The sequence below is a fragment of the Hipposideros armiger genome, unplaced genomic scaffold (assembly GCF_001890085.2).
Source record: "Hipposideros armiger isolate ML-2016 unplaced genomic scaffold, ASM189008v1 scaffold_433, whole genome shotgun sequence".
NCBI classification, from domain to species: Eukaryota; Metazoa; Chordata; class Mammalia; order Chiroptera; family Hipposideridae; genus Hipposideros; species Hipposideros armiger.
Window position 1 is genome coordinate 871,303 of NW_017731783.1, and position 11,287 is coordinate 882,589.

Sequence of the window (11,287 nt, forward strand, 5' to 3'; positions counted from 1 at the left end):
AAAGATTTAAAAAGAAATAAGTTTTCAATATTCACTCACATTTTTACTATTTCTGTTGCTCTTCATTTCTTTGTGTACATATGGATTTCCATCTGATATGATTTTCTTTCTACCTAAAGCATTTCCTTTAATATTTCTTATAATGCAGGCCTGATGGTTATAAAGTATTTTATTTTTTGTATATCTGAGTCTCTATTTCATCTTAATTTTTAAAATATATCTTCCCTGGGTATAGAATTCTAGGTTGACAGTTTTCATTCAGTCCTTTAAAGAGGTTGCTCACTGTAGTGCAGTGCAGACATGCACTACAAGAATGACTGCTGTTATTCTTAATTTTGTTCCTCTGTGTGTAATGTACCCTTTTTATCTATCTGATTTTAAAATAATTTTTTGTGACTGGTTTTAGAAAATTGATTATGAGGTTCATTTATGTCATTTCCTTTATGTATCTTATACTTGGGGTTTGCAAGTTCCTTGGTTCTGTGAATCTATAGTTTTCATCAGATTTGGAAAAATTTTCACCATTATTTATTTAAATATTTTTTTCTGTACTCCCTTCTCTCTTCTTTACTTCAGGAACTCTAATTACATGTCGTTTGAAACCACAACTCACTGATGCTGTGTTTATTTTTCCTTTAGTTTTTTTCTTTCTATATTTCATTTCAGATATTTTATATCAGATATTTTCTACTGCTGAGTCATTAATTTTACTATCCTTTTATTCTTCAGTGCTTAACCTGTTGTGAATTCCAGTCAATGGGTTTATTTTTTCATCATAGACTTTATACTTTTCATCTCTAGAAGTTAATCTATACCATTTTTATATTTTCCGTGAATAGCCAAAGCAATTTTGAGAAAGAATAACAAAGTTAGAAGTATCATGCTACCTGTCATCAAACTATACTACAAGGCTATAGTAATCAAAACAGCATGGTCCTGGCATAAAAACAGACACATAGATTAATGGAACAGAATAGAGCCCGAAACAGACCCACATCTATATGGTCAATTAATCTCAGACAAAGGAAGCAAGAATATGAAATGAAATAAAGATGGTCTCTTCAGTAAATGGTGTTGAGAAAATTGAACAGAGACGTTCAAATAGAAAAAGAAAAGTAAAGAAACTAGACTGCTTTCTTACCTCATACACAAGAATAAACTCAAAATGGATTGAAGACCTAAATGTAAGACCTGAAACCATAAAACTCCTAGGAAACCTAGGCAATAAACTCTGACATCACTCTTGATAACATTTTTTTTAATATCTCTCCTTGGGAAAGAGAAGCAAAAGAAAAATATGAACAAATGGGGACTACATCAAACTAAAAAGTTTTTGAACAGTGAAGGAAACCATCAACAAAACAAAAAGACAACCTACTACAAGGGAGAAGATATTCTCCAGTGATATATCTGATAAGGGGTTAATATCCAAAATATATAGGGAACTCATACAACTTAACACCAAAAAAAATAAAATAAAATAAAATAAGCAATCCGATTAAAAAATGAGCAGAAGACCTGAATAGACATTTCTCCAAATACAGATGGCCAATAAACATATGAAAAGTTGCTCAACATCACTAATTATCAGTGAAATGCAAATTAAAACCATAGTGAGATATCACCTCACACCTGTCAGAATGATTTATCATCAATAAATCAACAAACAAGTGTTGGCAAAGATGTGGAGAAAAAGGAACTCTTGTGTGCTGTTGGTGGGATTGTAAATTGGTGCAGCCTCTATAGAAAACAATATGGAAGTTCCTCAAAACATTAGAAATAGATCTACTATATGACCCAGTAATTTCATCAGTGGATATTTATCCAAAGAAACCCAAAACACTAATTCTAAAGATATATGCACCCCTATGTTCATTGCAACATTATTTACAATAGCTAAGATATGGAAGTAACGTAAGTGTCCATTGATAGATGAATGGATAAAGAAGAGGTGGTACATATAAACAATGGAATATTACTTGGCCATAAAAAAGAATGAAATCTTACCATTTATGATAACATGGATGGACCTAGAGGGTATTATGCTAAGTGAAATAAATCAGACAGAGGAAGACAAATACCATATGATTTCGCTTATATGTGGAATCTAAAAAAACAAAATAAATGAACAAACAAAACAGAAACAAACTCATAGATACAGAAAACAAACTGATGATTGCCAGGTGGGCGGAGGGTTGGAAGGCTGGATAAAAAAAGGTGACGAGATCAAGAAGTACAAATTGGTAGTTACAAAATAGTGATGGGTATGTAAAGTACAGTGTAGGGAATATAGTCAGTAATATTGTTAATAACTATATATGGTGTCAGATGGGGACTAGACTTATCAGGGTGATCTCTTTGCATTATAAATTATATAAATGTCTAAACACTATGTTGTACATACCTGAAATTAATATATTGTATGTCAACTATAATTCAAAAATTAAAAACTAAAAATAAATAAGTAGCATTTGAAAACTATGATTCCATTCCTTTGTGTAAAGATAGAAGAGATAACTTGTGTCATTGCTACTGTTTTTTAGGACTAATAAGAAAATTAAAATTGTCAAGCAAAGAGAGTAAAATTGTGGCTTTGAATGAATGAATGACTGTTTCGGAAGAATTTTAGAGACAAGGTACTTATTTATACTGTGGAGCAGTAATTAACTCTTCCTCCAGTAAGAGAGAAGCATCCGTGACTCTGAGTATCCTGGGTTTCCCAGAGTATGTGCTCTTTACTTTTCCTTGTTGTTTTTCAGAGGGTATTATTCCTGGACCTCCTGTAGACGTCTCTGTCACTGAGGCTACCCAGAGCTATGTGGTGCTAAGCTGGAAACCTCCTGGCCAGCGTGGCCATGAGGGCATTCTGTATTTTGTGGAAAAGGTAAGACTCTGGGATCAACATTATTACCTCATGCCTCTTTTTAAAGATTTATTTTTAAGTAGAGATTAAATCTTATTTAATCCTGAACTCTTTAAACCCTTATAAACTGTGAAGAATCTCCACAGAAAAATAGAAAAATGTATCTCAACAGAACTTTGTTGCAAGTTCAGGGTACTTTTTTTATGGACATCTGAGGCTCATCAATAGATTTCTAAGATGTTCACAGACCCCAAATCATGATCCCATGATACAAAAAGAGATGTTCCTGAAACTGTAGATCGCCTGAATGACAATATTTTCTGGATACTTTTTGTGTCTCCCTTGCTCTAGTAATGGATTTTCATCTCTCTACCACTTGTTTTTCTGTAGTAGGGAATGAACATAAACAAGGGTACATGGGTGAGAGGAGTCGAAGTTAAAATACTTTCTAGTGGTAGACAGTTTTCATATGTTGCCACATTCTTGGCTAGTACTGCTCTTAAGTGCAGGTCATAGAATGGGGTCAGGGATTTAAAAGCAACATGACAGTAGCTAGTTTTTTCTGTCAAATATCTTATTTTTCTTTCTTTTTTTTTTTTAGATTTTCAGTTTTTGTGGTTTAAAAAAATTTTTTTAATTAGTTTCAGGTACAACACGGTATAATAATTATACTTTTTACCCCTCAAAGTGACAACCCCCATCCCCCAATCCGCCGCCCCACTCCCCCCCAGATATCATACATATCTATTACAATTCCGTATCTTAACTTTCTTTGATAAGGATATTTAGCTTATGCCTTTGAGGAGTATGCCTCACTTCCTTCTTATCCCTAGCAAATGGGTAACAATAAATGGATCATCTCCCAAAACAGTCTGATTTTACCAAAATAATACTAAGATTTTATATTTTTATTAATTTTTATATTTTCTAGATATTAACCTCAAATAAAATATAACTTGAATATTATTCTCAATTAAAATTTTCTTTCTTTTTTTTTTTTAATAGAGGGCAAGAATAGAATGATAAATATTCACTTCCTGGTGTGCTTAATACAGACCCTCACTGTGTCTTTTTGAAATGCCCCACAGGAAGAGCGTTCTGAATAAGCTCTGTGACGTAATTACCATTTTTCTGGTAATAATAACACAATAACATCTAGTACTGAGGCATTTTTTTTTCAGATGAATCAGCTTTGGCTTCTGTTGAACATTTCCTCCAGTCGAATAAACTCTAATTTCTCCATGAAAGTCTGTAACTTTCCTAGATCTAAATACATATGACTCTAGGATTAAAATTTTAAGTATCTTCCACCAGCATACCTATTAGTATGGAACAGAAAGGGACATTTTTTAGTACAGCTGGTCCTCGAATAAGGTTCATTCAACATTGTTTCTTTATAACATTGATAAGAAAAAAAAACTGATTTCTGGCTGGAGCCACTGTTTGTGTGGAGTTTGCGCGTTCTCCCAGGTCTGTGTGGGTTTTCTCTGAGTACTCCAGTTTCCTTCTACATCCCAGAGATTCATGTAACATGAATGGACATGCCTCAACTCTACTAGACTTGAGTGAGTGTGTGTGTGTGTGTGTGTGTGTGTGTGTGTGTGTGTGTGTGTGTGTGTGTGTGAGTGTCCCTGTGATGGAATGTTGTCCTGTCCAAGGTGAGTTCCTGCCATGCTCCCTGAACTGCTGGGACAGGCTCGGGCCACTCAAGACCCTGAACTAGAATAAGCAGGTTGGAAAACCATATCTTATTCGTTTTTATTAATCTTTCTTATATGTATGTATAGTTCACATTTATTTCAATGTTTAATATTAGATGTGTTTTGGATCTTTGTTTAGAAATTTGGTGATGTTTTTGTGACCAGAAAAATGCCTTGTTTATATCAATTAGCCTACGATAAAACTGCAAGATGCCCAGCCTAGACTCCCCATTTATTCTTGCTGTGTTTTCAATGGGTTTCACTGTTATGGCTGTAGTGTGAAGCAGGAACAGAAAACTGGCAGCGGGTGAACACAGAACTCCCGGTGAAGTCTCCCCGCTTTGCTCTGTTCGACTTGGCTGAGGGAAAATCCTACCGTTTCCGCGTCCGCTGTTCTAATTCAGCAGGAGTTGGTGAGCCCTCAAAGGCAACAGAAGTGACTGTGGTCGGGGACAAAATTGGTAAGTGTGGAGTTCGGTTGAGCAACTTTAAACTTATTTTACTTCAATTCAAGAGAAAACCTCAAAGCAAGAATCTCATTAGAATATACCAGGGGCGCCAGAAAAATGTATACACATGACTTGTATTCATCTTTTGTTATTGGTATGTATTGAGTGTTACAATTTTAATACATTTTTTTTCCTTTCTTAAAAATGTGTATACATTTTTTTTGACACCCTGTGAATATACTCAGAAGTAAAAGTGGTGACATCCTTCTTTCATGATACAAATTTAATTGATGATTATACTTGACTGATAAACTTTTAAAAATCATTATTATGAACTATGAAGTTATGAAAGTGAAGTTCTGGAGTTTCAACACTATTGCTAATGTATGGTGTTTTTTTTTTGGAGTGTTTGGTGTGTTCTTGGATATTTAGTTTATCATTATTCTCCCAAATGAACATGTTTAATTTTTTATTTTCTGCTTTAACAAATATATTGTAAAATAAAGTAACCATATGTTTGACATGATTTACATGTGTGTTTGTGCATATGTGATAAGAATGAATTTTTTAAAACCACCCTGAGTTTCATCATAATTTTCCTCTTTTCTCAGATATCCCCAAGGCCCCAGGCAAAATCATCCCAAGCAGAAATACAGATACATCAGTAATCGTTACATGGGAAGAATCCAAAGATGCTCAGGAGCTGGTTGGGTACTACATAGAATCCAGCATTGTTGGCTCTGGCAAGTGGGAGCCCTGCAACAACAACCCTGTGAAGGGCTCACGGTAACCACTCTGTGTGTGTGTGTGTGTGTGTGTGTGTGTGTGTGTGTGTGTGTGTGTATGTGGCGGCAAGGGAGAAGGCGGGGGGCGGGGGGGAGGTTCTGACTCTAGAGACACAGGGGCTGTGAAGAGGAAACAGAGTCATGAACCCCTACAGCAGCACCAATGTTCAATGGAAGGGTGTTTTTTAAAGCATTATACTTACTTTAAATATCCAAATGAATTTAAGATTGAACATGTGTACTGCAGTACATTTGCAAAAAGGTTTACTTGTGATATTAAACACTTAGAAACACTTAATGCCAGCTAAGATAAGAGTTCATTTTATAGTTCTTTTCTGTTTTTTTTCCTTTATGCTATTTGTCATTTTTACCCCTCTGTTCTGATCTTCAATATCGAATGTGGTACTAGATTCCAAGGATTTAATTAGCTGTAGCTAACATAAATTATCCCGGCATTTTAAATGAACAGAAAAAAACTATCCATGTTTTATAAATTCTGAACATCAACATAGTTCAACTCAGTGCTTAGGAGACATAAATAACACCAAATCAAGGACACTCGGAATACTTTGCCACCTTTTTGTTTCTAATGTGAGAAGGTTGTTTTTTCTTGCTTTCAAGCATATTATCAACCAGCTTTGCAAGTTGATGATGAATTCTGGCCTGTACCCAAACTCTGAGCCTCCTTTGATTTAGGACCAATCTGACAGGAAACTTCCTTTTTTGTTGTTTTTACTAAATCTGATTGGGTTTTAAAAACATGTTGCCAAGGTAAGTAGAGCTGACTTACACTTAAAGCATTTTCTTCCTAATAGGACTGTTTACAAATCCATTCCTAAACTCCAAGCTTTCCCCGATCACCCTACTAAGACTGAGAAGCAAGATGCATTTTACAACAGAGAAAAAATTGTCAAATAGGCTTGTTAGGCAGTTCCTGGCATGGCCACTTCTAAGGACCCCAACAGAATGAGTTGGTTCTTTTGCAGAGCATGAGAACAGACAAACCAATTAATGGAAGCAGGCAATATGTTTTATAGGAGATTCATTAAGCCGGTTTGTTCATTTCACTTTTATCCTGAGTTTCCATCATTTTACTAAGACTATTTAGAAACAATCATGGAGGGTAGGCAAAGTCTGCCTTTCTACAAATGGATGGGAGCTTCTCAAGGGTGGGCACCATATTTTATTCATCATTATATCTAATACCTAACTCAGTGTCTGGGAGACTGAAGTGCTCAATAAATATTCGCTGAACTGAGCAGACCTAAGGATTGGTCTAAATTTAGGATTATCCTAAATTATAGCTGGCTTTATTAAATATTTCAACATGCTAATAGTAATAGAGTCATTAGCAGACCTGCTATTTCTTCTGGCTACAGTCCTTAGAATGGATTAAAATGTACAGGGATTCATGAAACAGCTTTTTATAACCATAATAGCTATTAAACAGTGAGGTTGTTTTGTGTGAAACTGCTCATGAATTCACCTCATCGTTGGATCCTTATACTGAAATGGTAATTCTGGAGTTGATTTTTCACCTTATTTTCAAATTCAAGTGTAGTTTCTCAATTAATTGTACCTTCCAGGGCATGCAGGGAGGCAGTGACTAGGCAGGCCTCTATGACAAAGAGCAACCAATGCCTTATGGCCATAAGTATATACCTGCAATAGCCATTAATAATATTATTAAAGCCACCTATCATTTATTTTTTTATTTAAGTTTTTTAATTGGGGGAATTGGGGAAGGGGAACAGACAAGTTGCTGTCCTTTTGTTCTTCAGTCTAGTTGTAGAGGACATCACGTCACTGGCTCATGTTGGTATTATCATTGCACTCTTCCTGGGTGAGGCTGTCACTTGCTGGCCATTGGATGGAAGCTCACGCTAGCTGCCGGCTGCTCACGCTGGCTGCCAGCCACTAGCGGTAGCTCACGGCAGCCCACTGCAGCCTCACTGCAGCCTACGCAGCCGCCAGCAACTCACAATAGCCCAGCTCCAGGTCGGGCTGTAGTTCACCATCTTAGCTGTAGAGGGTGCAGCATGACTGGCCCATGTGGGATCCAAACCGGGGTCCTGCTGCTCAGAGCTGGCGCTCCCACGCCAACTCTTAACCAACGCGCCACTCAGCCGACCCGAAAGCCACCTACCATTTATTTAATGCCTCCTATATGCAGGCCTTGTAATAGCTACTTTAAATACTTTATGATCAATCTTTATACAAAAATTTTTATGGAGGTGTTATTATCCTCATTTTATTTATGAGCACACAGAGGCTCAGAAACGTTAAGGTACTTATTCAGGGGAAAACTGGGATTCCTCACCATTTGACAGAATGAGTTTAGGAAATTGCCTTAGCTGCCTTCTTGTCTAAAGCACATTATGTTACCTAGATCTCTCTATATCTTTTTCTTGCTTTTAAAAAATGAATCGTTTTCATAAAGCCTGATCATTCAGTTAACCTAACAATCATCATCTCTAATTTTCCTCCTGGAAAGTTTTTAAAAACTTTCTTTGCTTTTAGATTTACTTGCCATGGATTGGCGACTGGTCAGAATTACATTTTCCGGGTCAGAGCAGTTAATGCAGCTGGACTTAGTGAATATTCAGAGGATTCAGAAGTGATTGAAATAAAAGCTGCTATTGGTAAGTTACTTATGCATAATTTTGTAAGGAAAAAAAAATGAATTTTTCTGTTATAAAGGCAAATGCCATCCTCTCCAGAAATTGCTTAAAACTTTAATATTGCTCGATGATTCCATCTTCAGATGATTATTTTCTCTGACTCCAAGTGACATCTAACCTTCCATAGCTGTCATTTTATAGATCTTCATCACTTATCCAGATTCTATGCATCTGTAGCCTTTTCATCTTCACAAGTCTGAGTTTCCTCAGATATTTCCCATTGTGTGAAGCTCCATTCTAACTTCGTGCTCATCGTGGGAATGTGAAGGGCCATCCAACTCCGTGAAGTGGTATATCATTCATAACACAGATCATCTTGTACCTAAAAGCCATTTCATCTGCAACAGAGCCTGGCTTGTTTTCACTAACAGCATATTAACATGCTTTTTATAAATTCCTCTAAAATTCCTGCAAAGACGCATGTGGTTGCTTAATCGTGCTTCATCTGTGCTTGCAAAATAATCAACAGAATAAAACCAGTAATAAAGTAATTATAAGTATGTACATGATGTACCTCCCAATCTTAGATAATGTGGGGGAAGGGACCCAGGAAGTTTTGAGCAATAAAAATGAAATCTGTCATATAGTAACACACATTTAAAGAGAAAGATTATTTAATATCAATTGTCTTCAGTTAGTGTCCCATATTACTTTTTAATGCTCCTTATAATATGGACAAATAGTGAACATGTTGCTTTGAGGTTGGGAGGTACAGACCATTAATATTTCAGTAATGTACGTAACTCTAACCGTTATAAAGCCAGGATCTTTAATGTTATGTCTTTTGTGTACTTTATGGTCCTCTTTCCCCTTTCTGTTGAATAATAGGGCTTATATCTTTCAAGAAATGTCTGAGACTTTCTTTCTGTTGTATATACTTGGGTTTTGCAACTCAAAAGAGTTCCTGTTCTGTCTGTGTTTTTTTTGTTCTCATTCCTTCTTTTTTCCAGAATATGGAGAAGTTAAAATGTTTCCTTGGTGTAAATTATGTGAAACGTATGCTCTCCATATTTCTTGCAAATCCAAGTGATTTCCTTTAAACCAAGATTGCTTTCTGTTCTGTTTGTGGTCCTAATATTTTTCTCTTTGTTCTATTAAGTAAGAGCAATTTACACTGTGTCGGGGCTTAAAGTGTTTCTGTTGTTATCTGGTGATTGTAGGGGGAGGAGTGTCTCCAGATGTGTGGCCTGAACTGAGTGATGCACCTGGTGGACTAACAGACTCCAGGGGAGGCATGCATGAAACCTCCCAGCCAACTATTAAGAAAGACGCTTTACTTGGTAGCAAACTTAACAAATCTTCACTACCCAGTAGCTCTCACCTGGGCCAAACAGAAGTGAGTAAAGTAAGTGAAACAGTTCAGGAAGAGCTTACCCCATCACCACAGAAAGCAGATCTTAAGGGGAAAAGTAAGTCTGACCCCCTGAAAAAGAAGAAGGATAGAGGTGAGAGTTGAAAGAGTAAAACTGTTCCATCTGTCTCCATCAGTGTCCTCACCTCTCATTGTCAAGATCACATTCTTCCATCTGTGTTCACTTTCATCAATGTTTATTCTTAATTTTACATATTTTCAGCTATGTATTTGCAATACTTTTGTCTAATGAACTGTAAAAGTAATTTTATATGGGTTTGGTTTTACATAAATTCATCGTGCTTAATGACAATTGCATATTTAAAGTAATTTGGTTCGAGTCCTTTTTGGTTTCTCAGGCAGACACACCTTTGGCTTCATCTTGCTAAAGGAATTAGAGATGAGAGAAGGATTTGATCATTATAGCCTATGTGAGGTCCCTTGAAATATTCATGTTCAGCACATGTATAGGAAAAATATTTCACAAAGAAGTGACATTTTATTCGGATCATAGCCATTAACTTCTATTGTTCATCTTCAGGTTTTTAAATTATCCTTCACATTTAATTCAAATAAATATAAAGAACATTATTCTTTAAGTTACCATGAAAAGTTTAACAGGGTATTATAATCACATATAGCTATGTTCTATGATATAGGACCTGCATTCCCAGAACTGATTTATTTAAGACTAATTATCAGTAAACTAAGAATTTTCTGATGAAGATATTTGGTACTTGTGGCTTTTATATTGTAGACAATGTTTTTCTTATCACATAAAAATGAAATGATATGCATATACTGATAAATACAACATGACCTCTTATCCATCCCTTATTCCTACCCAACTCCCAACTTCTGTCAATGCCTCTATTTTTTTTGACACCTTTACATGTAAAGAATGAAAGAGATTGGTGGGATGGGGAAGAGAAATATGTATTTTATTTTAAATATCTTTATTGTTCTGAGAATCTTTTTAAATAAGAATGAGATAGTTCTTTTATCTTTGAAAATCCAAATATATGAGGTGTGATCAAAACACACGGTGAATGTTTAAATTTTAAAAATTTATTACAGTGAAAGACACATTGCCATTAATCCCCCTCAGATACTCCCTCCCTTGCTTCGAACACACTTATCCCATCGTTCTTGCCACTTTCTGAAACAGTTCTGGAAGTCCTCTTTCATGAAGGTCTTTAGTTGTGCTGTTGTGGCTGCCTGGATGTCCTGAATTATTTTGACTTTGGGGAAGAGCCAGAAGTCACACAGTGCCAAATCCAGTGAATAAGGTGGATGAGGACAAACCATAATGTGTTTATTTGACGGAAAATGCCATATACCAGAGCGATGTGTGACACGGAGCCTTTCTGTTGTGATCACAAAATATGAGAATGCTGCCGTTGAGTGCCATCCAACAGAAATAAAGGCAGGGATCTTCAATATAGGAAGCGGCGTGTC

General features: G+C 35.9%; 1 protein-coding gene across 1 annotated transcript in view; it reads left to right on the top strand.

Moving 5' to 3' along the window:
* MYOM1 (myomesin 1) overlaps positions 1-11,287 on the top strand; it is a 148,929-nt gene that overhangs the window by 63,052 nt on the left and 74,590 nt on the right. Inside the window, exons 14-18 of the mRNA XM_019665101.1 lie at positions 2,760-2,884; positions 4,841-5,024; positions 5,624-5,798; positions 8,318-8,439; positions 9,639-9,923. Coding sequence (XP_019520646.1) covers positions 2,760-2,884; positions 4,841-5,024; positions 5,624-5,798; positions 8,318-8,439; positions 9,639-9,923 — 891 coding nt within the window. The remainder of the gene's footprint in view (positions 1-2,759; positions 2,885-4,840; positions 5,025-5,623; positions 5,799-8,317; positions 8,440-9,638; positions 9,924-11,287) is intronic.